The sequence below is a fragment of the Herpailurus yagouaroundi genome, unplaced genomic scaffold (genome assembly GCF_014898765.1).
Source record: "Herpailurus yagouaroundi ecotype Mexico unplaced genomic scaffold, PumYag 139, whole genome shotgun sequence".
Classification (NCBI taxonomy): Eukaryota; Metazoa; Chordata; class Mammalia; order Carnivora; family Felidae; genus Herpailurus; species Herpailurus yagouaroundi.
In genome coordinates, this window is record NW_024412394.1 from 43,754,641 (window position 1) to 43,771,001 (window position 16,361).

Consider the following 16,361-nt stretch of genomic DNA (forward strand, 5'->3'; position numbering starts at 1 on the left):
ACCTAATTAGTGAGACAGAGAGCTTCAGAACTAATTGTTTTATACCAGATAAAAATTACTAATAGATTTTAATGATATGGGTAAGTGAATATACAAAAATGCTAAGTGAAACAAACAGGAAACCTAAATATATATATATATATTCTGATCTCAATTGTGTTAAAAAATACGCAGAAACTGGAGAAATGCAATAACCCACTAATGAGCCAAGTGCTACGGAACATGCGAGGGCCTTGCGTTAGAAACACTTGTGCACTTATTTGACCTCCCTCCTTGGAGGGCCAGGACCCAGGTTTTGTTCTTGTTATTGGTGCATCTTGCCCCAGACCTGCCACCCGGTAGCAGTTCAGTACATGTTGAATCAATGAGACTCCCTTCTGCACGCGGTGCCCACCCCAAAGGAACACGTCTGCTAAGAAGGAGAATAAGAGAAAGCGGGAAAGGGCGAGGTTAGCATGCTGGTAGGACCGAGGTGGGCAAGAACCACAAACTCAGAAAATAGTAAAGGCCAGCTAGCCTGGAGACAGACGGAAACTGACGCTCTCCCCCTGGCGGCGGCACAGGACACTCCGAGGGACCCCCTCGGCCCAGCCCCGGGGTGGGCGCCTGCGGGAACTTGAGTAGTTACAGAGGCCGCGCTCACCCTGGGCGCAGGCGCCAATCCGAACTGCCCCGTGGCGGGACACGTCCCAGGAAGCGAAGTCCCCAATAGAGAAGGCTTGGGCTGGGGTTGGGGAAACAGCTCTGGTTCTTCTAGATGGCTGGGGTCTAGACGGCGAGCTGGGCAAGTGAGATTTGATGAACAACTCCCACGCACCTCCATCAGCCCTCCCCCCAACTGTAAAGTCTCTTCTTGAGGCTATGCAAGGGATGCACACTGTCACGCGGACAGACATCTCTTGTGAATGGACTCAGGAATTCTTCGTGGTGCTGCATTATTTCACTCTGGGGACAGAGATGCTGGGGTGAGAGGTTGCCCCGTCTCCCTGCACCTCTAGGGAACCCCACCCCCCACCCACACACACCTCCTTGGGCCCAGCGTCCGGGTTCCTTCCCCTCCCTCCTTCCCTCTTTCTCCACTTGCCCACCTCCTCCCCCTCTTCGCCTCCCCCCGCGTCGGCCGGGCGTCATCGCCCCCTTTCCCCTCCCATCTCCAGACCGGCGCGCAGCTCAGCTCTGGCCTCCTCCGCAGTCTCCGCCACGAGCCGCTGGTGGTGCTGGCGGGTCCGCGAGGCTCGTGGCAGCAGCCCCCGCCCGCCCTCGCCAGCGCTGGGACCGCCTCGGGGGCCTTTGAGTCGAGCTGGGCAGCGTCCCGGGCACTGGGCACCGAATATGCTTCGCAGGTAAGGACGGAGCCCCCCACGGACAGGGCAAAACCGTAGAATCTGCAAGTTTCTCCGAGAAAGGCAGACCCACCCGAGGAGAGCTTCTTTGAGGGGCTCTAAGGATATGGATCAAACTTAGCACTTTTAAGTCCTCAAAGAAACTACCGTCTCAATAGGCATCTCTGTGTGCCGGCCTCTGCACAGTTCAATATTAACAGTAACAGTGTTTGCATTGGACTATAAACGGAATTCTTTCTGCTTAAGCAGTACCAGAGGGGACCCTCTTTATTTTTATGATTATTAACAGATGCCATTGAAAAAGGTGTAAAACCATTCTTGGAAAGTCTACTCTGGTTGAAAGCCTCTTTGGCAGGGTTACTATGAAAGCTAGGAACCTCTGTCTCTCTAGCTCATCAACTTGGCTGCACAGGTCAGCAAAAGGAGCAGTGAAAAACATTTTTAAAATGAGAAGGTGAAATGAAATGGAAAAGTCTTGTACTTGTTTTAAAATACCAAAAAAAAGGGGAGGGGGCGTGTAGATAGACAAAGCAAGATTGACAGAATACTGGTAATTATTGAAGCAGGGTGGTGGGCACATGGATTGCACTTTTTTTCTCCGCCTTTTTCTACTTTCCCTCTACTTTTGTGTAGTTGGGAAATGTTCTCCAATAATAAAGTTTTTTTGCAAAGTTGTAGAAACACTCCCACCTGCTTCCTTTGACCTTTTTACCCTGTCATTGATTTGAAAAGAAGCTGCTTGCCCTATGTAGGTATTTCCCCCCCCTTTTTTTTTAACCCTTCTCACTTCTGAAATTAATTCTCATTTTATCCCAGGGCATTTGTCTCTACAGAGGATTATAAAAGTCATATTTTGCTGCTTGGAGAATTATGCCTAGAATCTGGTTTTTAATTTAGAAGAGAGAATGTACACATTCCAGCCAAATAAGACATCTAGGCTGGAAAGCAGTGGCCAAGTATGTGGAATTTTATTTTTATTAGGAAATCTTAGAGGAGCCCCTTTAGTACAAGAAGAGGTGGGGCATGGATACTCTGCCCACTTTTCTTCCAGACAACCTGGAAACCTGTAGACTCTTAATCTTTTTCATGTTTTTTAAATGTGAGATTGTTTAGCTCAGTGCTTGGCACATAGTATGTGCTCATTATATGTTCAAATAAACAACTGCTAATGTGAGTTAATTTTCCCTATTGAGTAAATTATTTATCTTTCTCTGCCCAGTGCTCAAATATCCGAGGCAAGCATACTGCATTTTAACAGTAGGATCAGGCTTGGAATTTTGGAGGCTGAGTTAACTCTGCAGATGAGAAATCGGACAGGAGAGGTTAGGAAACAGCAAAATCAAATTAGTGGTGTAAAAGTTATTTTAGAACTTTGCTTAACCCCATTTTTCTTTCAAAGCTTCAAAATAGGTTAAACTGATACATGATTAGCCAAAAGGATTGTGATCGTAAGAGTCTTCAAAGACTGATGAGTAGCGAACCTGGTACATTTACATATATTCTTTGGTCTCAAAGGCCAACTTGCAAGATAAAAAATAAGTCAGGAGCCATACGCTGTGCACTTCCTATGTCATTGTACGGGAGAGCCAGCAGAGTGTTCGTTTGGGGCTCCCAAAAGTGCCATGCACCCCAAAGTTGATTTACACACCGCATATCCATTACATGAATCGAAACGTACATCTCCTGGAAAAATAGCTAAAAAACAAAGGGGGGTTTTATTTTTTTTTTTAATTGTGATGAGAAACAGAAGTTGTGGGTTACTGTAAAATAATCAACTGTGTAACTTTACCATCTTCTTTTCCCTCAAGTACTGCCAAATTTTTAAAGCAGACATTACTTTGTCTCCATTCCTGAAGCTAAACTTGAAAATAGTGCTATGGTATGATATTTTGAATAGAAATTGGCATTTTGTCAATGAACTTCTTGCCATTTCTTCGCAGCATTGAGTCAGTGGAGAGCTTACCCTTTGGTAATGGATTATAAAGTATTTGATAAACATATGTGAAATATTTGGCAAGTTGAAGCTTTTTCTTTGGGTTGAAATGACTTGCAGCACATTTCGGGGACTCTTCAGCCGTGCTGTAGGTCACAGTGGAAGTGTGCTGGCACGACCATGGTTTTGGGAAAACCACCTGCCAGAAAATTGTCTGGCTGTAGACAGCATCATCAGCCCTCAGTTCATCAGGATAGGCTCTGTGGCCTGTAGGTGGGTTTTCTAAATGTGATAAATTCCATATGTGACAACCACTTAGTATATTATTAGCCAGTTGGACTTATCCCCCTGCTGAATCCTACGTGCTTTTAAAATAAGTTCTGTATCATAGCTCAGTGAATGTAAACAATTTAAACTCAGGACTTTAGCTTCACCATCAGCAGGCTAGTTCTGCCATCTAGTGGTGGAAGTATGCACAGCAGGCCAGGGACCAGCAATAGAAGCTTCTCAAAGATCACCGATGAGTAAGTTACTTGTGTTTCTCATTTGTGGTTTAATCTGAGACTTCAGAGCTGAAAGGTATCTTAGAAGTGTTCTACTCCAGCTCTGTAAGTCAGGAGGATTACCGCAGAGATTCTTAAACAAGGAAAGAAACTTTGAAATGATGCATAACCTAGTAAGCACCCAGTATGCCTTTGTTGAATAAACAAATTTCTCCACCCTGTTCCAGTTCTTGTCTCTCTTTAGCGACGTTGCTCCATGCCACCATAAAGTTTTAATAGGATCTTCTATTTTTAGTTCTCAAACTGCATGACTGTATGATTTTCCATGAAATGAAAATCTCCGTTTATGTCCTAGTCTCTGGACCAAACTTTCTTTCCCACTTTCTACCACTCCCTAGTGTTCTTTCTTTCTAAACATCCAGAGTGGACAGTTGTAAAAACTAGACTCTTATCTTTACTGCTGCTATAAAAATTATCAAAAATTTAGAGACTTAAAACAACAACACATTACCTTACAGTTCTGGAGGCCAGACGCCTAAAGAGAGTCAGCAGGGTTGCATTCCTCCTGGGAATTCGAGGAGAGACTTTGTTTCCTCACCCTTTCTGGGTTCTAGAGGCCACCCACATTCCTTAGCTTGCAGGCCTGCAACACTCCGACCTCCGCCTCGTCTTCTCGGCTCCTCGTCAAGCTTCACCCTTCTTCATATAAGGATCCCGGTGATGAATGGGTCTCACCTGGAGAACCCCAGCTAATCTCCTCATGTCAAAATCCTTCACCAAATCACATCTGCAGTCTTCTTGACCATGTCAGAAACATATCCACGGCTTCTGGGAATTCAGATATGGCATTTTGGGGAGCCATTATTTGGCATACCATAGTGAGGTGCCCGACAGATGGAGGTGTATGAAATCCCTTATAAATATCTACCTATGTTTTGACTCCTATTGTTTGATGTTAATAGTAGTAATTGCCGTCATTTGTGAGTGCTTGCTGTGCTCTGAGCACGACGCTTATATACGTCATATTAGTTTCTCACAAAACTACTGTAAAATTTTATTCGTGTTTTAACCACTGTAGGAAATAATGTTGGGAGAGGTTACGTAACCTTCACAGAATCATACTGCCAGGAAGTCACAAGTATACTCAAGTCGGTTTGCCCTCAAAGCCCACTGCCTCCATAATTGTTGAAACACCTGTGTTCTTGCTGTCCACCGTGCTTCCATCGCTAACACGGTTACTTTCTCATCACTGTGATCCCATACACTTTGTAACTTAGTTTTTTTTAATGTTTATTTACTTTTGAGAGAGAGAGAGAGAGAGAGAGAGGGAGGGAGGCATGAGCGGGGGAGAGGCAGAGAGAGGGAGACACAGAATCCGAAGCAGGCTCCAGGCTCTGTGCTGTCAGCACCAGCCTGACGCTGGGCTCAAATTCACAGATGGAGAGATCGTGACCTGAGCTGCAGTCAGACACCCAACCGACTGAGCCACCCAGGAGCCCCATGTTGTAACTTAAATGTGGCCTCCATTCCGTGTTCCAGTCAGGGAGTGACATTAGGTGAGGGCCTCCGGGAGGCAAGGAATCAGACTTTTCAGAATCCCCATTCTCCCCTGCATCTCTCCCAGTTGGTGAAAGTGACTGTTAAAGCTTTTAAACGTGATCTCCCCAAGGTGACCTGTGTCACGCCCTCTGCACACCTGCTTGTTCTCCCTGGTAATACCCTTCCCCTCCTGCCGTGGCCTTTTGCCCAAACCAGCACTACTCTCTGCAGTTGTTGAGAGCATCTGGGCCGGGCCCCAGTGACTCCCTGTTGTGTGTCAATCTTCACACCTGTTGTGTGTCAGTCTTCCACTGGGTAGGTGGGGGTGAAAGTAGGGGAGGAGAGAAGACGGACATGCGCATTTTCGCGTGTATGTAGTGTGTAAATGTAGGCAGTGCTGTTGGGAGGGGCAGGTGGTTGGAATCATGGATGGCTAAATACGGCACAGGCATGTCGTAAAAAAGTGGATATGTGATCATTTCTGTATCCTAGCACACACATTAGGTCGAAATTGGTGGTGGCCCTCCAAGGTCATTGATCTGAGCAGTGCCTGACCCACACTACCCATAGAAAATGTTTGACAGGTTAATGCAAAATTATGTTCCCTGGCAGTGTGGTATACACTTGAGTTTGGACAACTATGTCACCAATGTCACCATACATAGCAAGGGGCCGATGCAAACACAGGCCTGAGTAAGTGAGAATCTCTTACCTGGTGAGGGAAAGTAACTTGGTGCAGATTCTTGACGGTAAGTCAGCATCCTTATTTTCACAGGCAGGAAAAATATTTCATGTGAAATATTTAATATAGTGACTAATCATCTAATCTTTCATTAATCCACCTACCTACTTAAGCTAAACTATACACTTCTCCAGGTAAACAAAACAAAACAAAACAAAGCAAAACAAAACAAAACAACAGAAGAGAAACTGAATCCTAGAATATAACTATGTCATGCCATAGTAAAATTCTATACACTATAGATAGACTCGCTCAAAAGGTTAGGTTTTTATTTCACCGTAAACTGCTCCCTTGTAGTAATTATTTTGACATTGACCCTGTTTCTTTTTAAGCTGAGGGCCTGATGCCATTCTAGAATTCCTAATGTAGATCCAGGCTATAAATAAGACACAGGAAGTGCAATTCGAGTGTTCTGTGGCTGGGTAATGTTTAATCACACTTAAGTTTAATAGCTCTGAGAAAAATATATTACAAAGCCACAGATATTCACAGACATGAGTAATTAGGAAAGCATTCATGTGGGAAGTCTCTAAAATGTAGCTGTCCTTGAACAAAAAACATAGCAAACAAAACAAAGAAAAGGGGAGTTTGAGAGTGTGTCTGAAACTCTTCTGAAATAAAAAATAAAATAAAAAAATATATATATATTTGTTTAGTTTTAGAAAAGTAGGAGTGTTATAGCTGTGGCTTATGTAATAAACTATTTTAAAGTGCTAGTCATTCAGCCATTAGAGTAATAATTATAAAAGAACCTATTATTGACTGCTTTACTGTGCTCTGGGCTTACAGATCATTCTTTGGATATATCATCTTGTTTAATCTCCACGATTATGTTATGAGGGAGAGATTACTGTTCTCCCTACTTTGCAAATGAGGACGCTGAAACTGAGCATAGTGAACTGCCCAAATTCATATGTCTAATACATGGTCAAGATGAGACTTAGCCCAAGTGTTCTTACTCCCTGGTCTATACACATAACCACTCCACTCTACGGATGCTCCAGGATTCCAAATACGTTAGCTATCACACGTCTAAGAAAGCATAAGCAAACAGAGGGTGATAGTAAGTTCTCTCTCGAGTTTCATGTGGTCATTGCTATTAATCTGGACCAAGAACAAGTGTGAAGTAATATCTACTCCATCAGTGAGAATTTATCTACAAAGCCTGATTCATGCTCCTCCCCTGATTCCCTTCCACTCCATTTGTCTCCATGATCCAACCCATAATCTACTGTGTGTACACTGACTCATGGTGGAGAGTCAAGGCTGCAACCTCACTTTTGCTAACCAGAACTGGTATTTGAAGCCCCAAATCCAAGGCATCTGGAAAGTGACAGTGAAGGTCACAGTTATAATGGGAAACAGGAAAAAGGAGGAGGAGGAGGGAAGACACTGGACATTAAAGCTTCCAAAATGTTATGGCTGCCCCACCAGTTGGGACTGTGTCTCTTTAGATCAATGAGTTGGTGCTTTTTGGATGATGGGCACATGTGGATGTGTTGTCCACTGAACCATGGATTGCTCTATCAGTAAGAGCTATCATTTACCTTACACTGACACTTTACCACAAGGCAAACTTAGATTTTCCAAAAGAAAGTGTCCTTAAACATTTGTCCAATTTTAAATTACAGGCCAAATTGGACAGGCTAACTGAATTCATGTCCTCTTATTACTGTGATTCTGAGGTTGTATTTCAAGGCTCTGCCCTTCCCATGCCCAAGGATAGATGTGGGCATAGCTTTTATTCCTGCGGTGCACTGTAGCAGGGCTCCCTCAAAGGGCACCAGACAGGGCTGGCAAATCCATGCTGTCTTATAATTTGTAGCATCAGATGTTGGAAGCATTGCTTACAAGCCTACTGAATTTTTTTTTAATTGAAGTAGAGTTTACACACAATGTTGCATTAGTTTCTGGTGTACAACCTAGTGATCTGACAACTCCATAGGTGATGCTCACCCGAAGTGTAGCTACCATGGGTCACCATACAGCACTATTATGATACCATTGACTATATTCCCTAAGCTGCCCCTTTTATTCCGTAACTGGAAGCCTGTGCCTCCCATTCCCCTTTACCCATTTTGCTGTTTTTCCCCCCAACTAGTCCACTGAATTTGGATATTTTCAGATGTACAATTAAATCACTTATATAAAAGAATATCTTTTCTTTATTAATGGCTGAACCATTTGATATTGGCAATGGCTGACATAGTAAAAGAGCAAAGTCAAGAATAAAGTTGTTCACAAAGATGAAGTAGAGGTCACTTGAAACTTGGTTAAGCAATCATCCCTGGGAAAGCTGCCTTCTGGGGTATGGCTCAAGATGCTGCCCCAGGCCTTTACCGCTGCAGTGGTTCTCAAACTGTACTATCTGAATCTCCTGGAGGGCTGGTCAAAACATGGATAGCTGGGAACCCCATCCCCCACCTCCCCCATTCTGATTCTGGAGAATTTTGGAAAGTAGCTCTGGGTTGGACCCTGAGAATTAGCATTTTTAACAAGATCCCAGGTGATGCTGCTGCTGGTCTGGGACTGAAATCTGGACATGCCTCGATATGACAGAGTTTATTTTGCCATACACAAGTGTGGAATTTTATTAACAAACCAATAACATTCTTTTGAGTTGTTCATGTTTCATTTTGAGTTTGAAGGCAGGAAAAATACCAATGTCCCAGCTCAAAGCAGTCAGGCAGGAGGTGTTCCCTCTTCCTCACAGGAGGGTCAACCTTTTTTGTTCTATACAGACCTTCAACTGATTGGATGAGACCCACCCACATTCAGAAGGGAAGTCTGCTTTTCTCAGTCTACCAATTTGAATGCTACTCTCTTCCAGAAACACCTTCACGGATGCACCCAGAATAATGTTTGACCAAACATCTGGGTACCCTAGTACCAACTAGTCAAGTTGACACATAAAAGTTGCCATTACATGGGGCTTTCTTAAAAGTCTGCCTAGAGAATTATGGCACAAGGTGCATGTTTTGTTTGGTAAAGAGTAGATGAACTTCTATATTTGAGCTTACTACTCTAGTTCAATGATCTGTGTAGCAAAAGATTATCTTGTCAATTATCATTTAATATTTGCATTCTGCCTTTCTAATCCCTAACTAGCTTTAGTTGTAAGACAAGATTAAATAGCAGTGAAAAGAAAAAAAAAAAACAAAAACAAACCTAACTGGACTGGAGAAACAATATCATGGTACCATGACTTAGATGTCTTCTGTTTTGCCTAGGAATGCCTTTCACACATTTGTACTCCTTGGATCATTAGTATCAACTGTTATAATGTACAGAGTGATTCTTCGTATTTCTCAACATGGATATTTGACGTTCTGTCTTTGGTGTGTATTCTTATATTAAGTTCACAATGGACAGCTTTTGTCATTAAGGACTAAATGAAAAAAAAAACCCAATTTTTAAAAATTATTTTTCCCACACTAAAAAATTCCCTTGATTGAAATTTTGCTAAGAATCAAGTAGGTAATATCAAATACACACACAGTTTTCTAAATATTTATTTCGAGAGGAGAGAGAGCACACGCACATGCATGTATGTGCGTGTGCAAATGGGGGAGGAGCAGAGAAAGAGGGAGACAAAAAATCCCAAGCAGGCTCCATGCTCAACACAGAGTCCTACATGGGGCTCAGTCTCACAAACCGTTAGATCATGACCTGAGCCAAAATCAAGAGTTGGGCATTTAAACAACTGAGCCACCCTGGCGCCCCTACATACATTTTTAAAATAGTCTATTTTGCTCTGTTGTTAGGCCTAGAGGCAGCAAATAGGTCTCTGATTTTAGCATTTTTTTAAAAGGCAAAGGCGTAATTTTTCATCATGGGAACTACCCACTTAAACATGATTTCAAGGCCTCAATAGGGTTACTGAGTTGTCAGCCCTTTTCACTCCAACTGAATTAAATAAAATTGACAAAATGAAATACTCATTGTGAAAATTATAACAAAAGAAAATACTAACTGGCTCAACAAAATAATTACCAATATAATTACTGCTTTGTATAAAGTGACATTTGCCATGTGGATGATTAGAAAATATTGTGACTGAGTGTGGAGTTTTTCTGAACAATGTCCGTTATTGATTTTTTGATGATACCCATCACTCTGTACAGAAGAATGCCCTCTCTCCAAAATAAACTGCAAGCTATTTAGCAAACAAAACAGCCTAATATTAACCTGAATTATCATTACTCAGCAGTCAAGTATGGGCAGATAAAAAAATGAAATTGCAAAACTTCAATGTAATTTTGCTGATACCAAATCATGGTATTCTAAATTTGCTTAATGTGTTCAAATATATGATGAAACAAATGAATTATGTTTCACTGAATATATCACACTTAAACAGTAAAATGGCTCATGTAGTATGTGTTTCTGTTCTATCAAAAGAATGTTATTAGTGTGTTAACCAACTTCTCTACTTACGTATGGCAAAATGAACTCTCATGTCAAGAGATGCCCATATTCAACCCTGCCTCAGAGACAATCTTTGCTTCTCATGGCAGTGCACAGGATCTCATAATGTGCCCTGGGTTGTGGGCCATTCCTAATATTTCTCATTAGTTTCTTTTCCATGAAAAAAATAAAATAAAATAAAGCTCATCAGAAAGCACTGAGAGTAAAGGTATTGTAGGAATAATCTAACCTTGAATCATCTGGTTTTCTATAAAATGAATAGCATACGGTGAGCCTTGGTATTTTAATGATTAGTTAAAATACACTTAGAGCATAGGTCACGAATAATAGTGACCTCGAAGTTCAAAATTGCTGCTGTAAAGAATGCCGCCACTGTCTCCTACCCACACAAATGAAAACTGACAAACATCAATTTGGTGAAATAGATTTACATACCAGGGAGCCTAGAGAAGCAGGAAAAGAGGGCAAGAAGATGTAGACAACAGAAGACAATATAATGTATAAAGTACTGAAAACTTAAAAGATGTTTAACACAAAAGCACTACTCTTAGATGATGAAACTAACGATAAAAAGGACTATAGTTAATCAGGATCATGTTCCCCCAAGTGGCAAATTCAGAACCACAGCCTTAAATTCTTACAACTAATTTTAATACACGGTAAACTTCTACTGTGAAGCATTTTTGTACGTTGCTTTGCTTAGATGGTAGTTCCAAGCACAGCTTTTTAAAAAACGCATGGCACATTGCACCATTAGCGAGTTTGGTCAGCAAACCATGGTTTAAGGAAATTCAGTGTATTCCAATGAACATTGTTTGAGCTCTGTGCTAGGCATTTATACTCTAGAGATGAGGAATTTATGATCCTTGCTCTTAAAGAGCGAAGTGCAGGGGCAAGAGCATGACATCTGCTGCTATCTTTATTTCTAAGTCATCTGGAAATAATGTTGTAGGAGACCTAGGGAGGGAGAGTGTGGCTCACAGTTTGTCACCCCATCTTACCGTCCCATGCATTGGGCTGTCTGGGAGGTAGAGGCAGAGATGGCCGGTGGGGGTGGGGGGAGGTGGGTTAGGCCTGGTGGAAGGAAGGTGGGGTGAAATACAGTTTACTAATTTTGGAAGTTTGTGTGCACCTTCTTAGCAGGGTGTTTATCTAATCTCAGCAAAATTGAAGTACCGTGAAAATAAGGACTATTTGGTGGTGATGGTACATTTAAGACTCAAGGCCTAAATGAAATAAGCAACATATTTAAAAAGAGAACCTTATAAAGCGTCACTTTCTCTTTATATTTTTAAGGACAAAAGAGAAGAGCAAAATGGAAAACGTGCTATTTTGTTGGATATTTTTCACCCTCGGGTGGACCCTCACTGATGGATCTGAAATGGAACAGGATTTTATGTGGCACTTGAGAAAAATACCCCGGGTTGTCAGTGAAAGGACTTTCCGTCTCACCAGCCCCACCTTCAAGGCAGATACTAAGATGGTGCTAGATAGAGTGTGTGGCATTGAATGCCAGAAAGAACTCCCAGCTCCCAGCCTTTCTGATCTGGAAGACTCTCTTTCCTACGAGACTGTCTTTGAGAATGGCACCAGAACCCTGACTAGAGTGAAAGTCCAAGATGTGGTCCTTGAGCCAACTCAGAATATCACCACAAAAGGAGCACTGGTGAGGAGGAGAAGGCAGGTTTATGGCACAGACAGCAGGTTCAGCATCTTGGACAAAAGGTTCTTAACCAATTTCCCTTTCAATACAGCTGTGAAGCTCTCCACAGGCTGCAGTGGCATCCTCATTTCCCCCAGCCACGTTCTAACAGCGGCCCACTGTGTGCATGATGGAAAGGACTACATCAAAGGGAGTAAAAAGCTAAGGGTAGGGTTGTTGAAGATGAGAAATAAGGGTGGTGGCAAGAAACGTAGGGGTTCTAAGAGGAGCAGGAGAGAGGCGAATGGTGGTGACAAGAGAGAAGGTACCAAGGTGAATCTGGAGAGAGACAAGGCTGGAAGAAGAAGAAGAAAGGAATCTGGTCGGGGCCAGAGAGTTGCTGAGGGGAAGCCCTCCTTCCAGTGGACCCGCGTCAAGAATACCCACATCCCCAAAGGCTGGGCTAGAGGAGGGAGAGGGGAAGCCGCTTTGGACTATGACTATGCTCTTCTGGAATTGAAGCGCCCTCATAAAAAGAAATATATGGAACTAGGAATCAGTCCAACCATCAAGAAGCTGCCTGGAGGAATGATCCACTTCTCAGGATTTGATCGTGATAGGGCAGATCAATTAGTCTACCGGTTTTGTAGTGTGTCTGATGAATCCAATGATCTCCTCTATCAATACTGTGATGCTGAGTCGGGATCCACTGGTTCTGGGGTCTATCTTCGTCTGAAAGAACCAGACAAAAAGAACTGGAAACGCAAAATCATTGCGGTCTATTCAGGCCACCAGTGGGTGGATGTCCACGGCGTTCAGAAGGACTACAATGTGGCGGTGCGCATCACTCCCCTCAAGTATGCCCAGATTTGCCTCTGGATTCATGGAGATAATGCCAACTGTACTTATGGCTGATGGAAATCTGAAACCAGTCAATGGATTACCTAAATCGCGGAGCAAACCAGTTATTATGGTAGCAAGATCACTTCATAGGTTATGCCCGGACTTGAACCCTATCAATAACAATTCAACATTTTTATAAATTTACCTTTTGAAAATTAGAAGCTTTTCATATGTTTAAAAAACACTTAGGTACAAATACTGAAACTAGACGGGCACCTCAATGTCAAGTATATATTCTTCTTTTACATAGTGATAAGTATCATTTGCGGGAAGTCTTTTGTTTCTCTCTGCCTTCCTAAAATTAGTCACTCTTTAAAAGTTCAAACTGGTATTATACATAGTATGATTTTTCAGTGGACTTATTCTCAGGGTCCTACTCTAACAAGAATCTAATAGGGTGCTGGTTGCATATTAAATGTGAAACTGCATATACAGACATAGTGTCAGGGGAGAGACGATAACTTACAATAGTTTGTACTACTTGGAGATGGACCCATTCAGTTCCTGCCCTCTGTGTTTATATTATGCTTTCTGTTGGGTCTGAGAAACTTTGGTTTAGATTTTTTTTTTTTTTTTTAAGAATTACAAGGTACAGCAAACTTTATAAGCAAAGCTATCAACTGTTTCACTGCTTTAAAACATATCAGTTGAAGTGTTCATTATTTAAAAATGAGAGACATACTGTTCTATGAAATAAATCTAGTTGAAAAAATAGGGAAGCTGAGACATTTTAAGATCTCAAGTTTTTATTTAATACTCAAAGCATAGACTTTCCATGAATGCAGAGGGAAGACAGCTAAAAAGTTACAAATGATCATGTATTGAAAGTCTCATCATTTTATCCTATAGTTTTCTGTGTATGAGGTGTTGTAGTTTTAGGACAAGGAATTTTATTTAGTCTTTTTCAATAGAGAATCTTTTTCCCATTGACATGACAGATCTCAGCTTTCCTAATAGAGCCATACACATATTATTTTGGCTATTCCTCTGCCTAATAATTTTAGATATATCCCTAAAAATGAATATAATTTACAAATACAATTTTTAAAAGGAGGTTCTGATTATTTTCATTAGGGACCAAAGCTGTATACTCCTTCAGGCCACCATGGCCACCTGAGCAGACAGAATCCAATGACTGCCTTCAGGCACAACACACAGTAGTTACATATTTCTTGAATGAGCAGATATTTTGCTGAATCGTTGTTAAAGGGGGTTAGTTCAGGCCATTATGTTGAAAGGGTTGTAGTGATTTGCTGTTGAGCACACCATAAAATTCAGGAATGGCAGGCCTAATTTCTGGTCTGCTATTTTTGGCAGTTTCTACGGCACACATTCCTTTTTCTCATGACTCACCTAAGTCATTGATTCTGCTGGAGTCAAAATTTATTTTACCTATTATTTTTTTAAGAGAATGGGGAGTTATACCCTTGATTAGTATGCAAAAGAATATTGGATTAGGTTATGATAAAAGGTGATTTTATGAATGTTGTCCAAAATACCTGGAATTTAATACAAGTATACATACTTTTATGGTGTGAATCTGTTTAAAAATCATTCAATAAAAATTTAAAAAATTAATCATAACTCTTATCGTATCTGTATATATGTATATACAGGGTTTCAGGAAATATTAAATTGTGTCATTTATTTAAAAAAAGATTTTATTTAATTCTGAATGCATTTCACCAAGCAGGATTTTATCCTTGGTGCCAGGGGAATAGGGCTATTGACTCAAAAGTTTTGATGCAATCATTTTTGGGGAAACATCTATATGATCACTGCAACGGAAAGTGTTTCAACGTGATTTTTGCACACTTATGTGTTTGCAAACACACAATCTTCATCTTTGATTCTTAGGAAATACTTCTTGGGATTTGATTCAGTTCAGAGTAATTTAGGGTGCTTGGTATCAATCGTTTAGAGCTTAAGCTTAAATTCTGAATACATATAATTTCCCTAAGATCATTATACTTTTCAAAACTGTAAAATTTAGCTTATTTTATTTGCAGAGATTTATTTTGTTCTCTCCTCTTCTGTTTTCCAAGTGAATCATGAGTCTTATATGACCTATTTAGGACCACTAAAGTATACTACATTACTCAGAAGGTTGTAATGCACATACTTTCCCTGTCATGCTTATCAGACTTGAAATAGAAAATTAAATCGAATTCACTTGGCTGAAGAAATACATTCATGCACACATATGATGTCTGCTGTGTGCAAAGGACTATAGTGACCTTCTGTTTGAAGAAACTCATCAATGATTGAGCTCAAATAACTACAGTATTTACAAAACAAATGAAATTGAAAATCGTGAGGTTTTTTTCTTTACCCAAATAATGTATTTCATTTTATTTGTTTTTTTCTTGCTCAAATGGATGAGTGTGTGGGCAGAAGAGACATTTCTTTTTTCCTTTTTTGATGTGCTTATTTAAATTCCAAATGTGTTTTTTAATTTTAATTTTTTATTAATTTTGAGAGAGAGAGAGAGAGACAGCAAGTGGGGAGGGGCAGAGAGAGAGGAGAGAGAGAATCCTAAGCAGGCTCTGCACTTTGAGCATGGAGCCGGACATGGGCTTGAATTACGAACCTCAAGATCATGACCTGAGCCGAAACCAAGAATCGGACACTTAAACTGACTGAACCACCCAAGTGCTCCCCAAATGTTTTCTTTGAAAAAAGATTTAAATGTATGTACGAACAAGACCAGAGTTCCAGACAAATCATTACCTTTTATATTTTTAGATCAAAGAATTCTTTGAAATTCTTTTTTCATAGAAAGAATCTCAGAATTAGAAGAGACCATAAAGAGCATTTAGTTTAACTCCAAAATTTAGATTTTAATTTCCATCCACAGCACTCCATTCAAGTAGTTGTCCAGTAATAAAAACTTTTTACCACCTAAATGTCGATTAGTTATTAAAATTAATTCAGGAATTTAACTTCTAAAAATTATTAGTTCAGTTTGCTACATTGTACAAAAATTATATGGCTTATCTTGCATTTTATCCCCATCTTCACATTTCAATTACTCAATTCTTTGGCCTTATGCTGACAAATTGGGTGTTTACTCATCAAAAGTAAACTGTGAGCCTTAATTAAGTATATTGGGGTAAGGCAACTGAACCAAGCACAAGGATTACAAGGATGAGGATCTATAGTTATAAATAGCCTGGAAATAGCATCATTATTCTTTAATGTGATGTCCCTCTCATGATTATATTTTGGCTACTGATTTTAAAGATTACCTGCTAAGGCTTAGAAACTAGTTTTATGTTAGTAAACATTTCCAATTAATTAATGGAAGAATATTATATATATATATATA

General features: G+C 40.7%; 1 protein-coding gene across 1 annotated transcript; it reads left to right on the plus strand.

The window, feature by feature from the left end:
• The first annotated feature begins 741 nt into the window (after nt 1-741).
• Nucleotides 742-14,617, plus strand: PRSS35 (serine protease 35). The gene is made up of 2 exons (XM_040474058.1): nt 742-1,343; nt 11,785-14,617. The coding sequence occupies exons 1-2, from the start codon at nt 1,333-1,335 to the stop codon at nt 13,043-13,045; spliced, it is 1,272 nt and encodes a 423-aa protein (XP_040329992.1). The 5' UTR covers nt 742-1,332; the 3' UTR covers nt 13,046-14,617.
• The last annotated feature ends 1,744 nt before the right edge of the window (nt 14,618-16,361 follow it).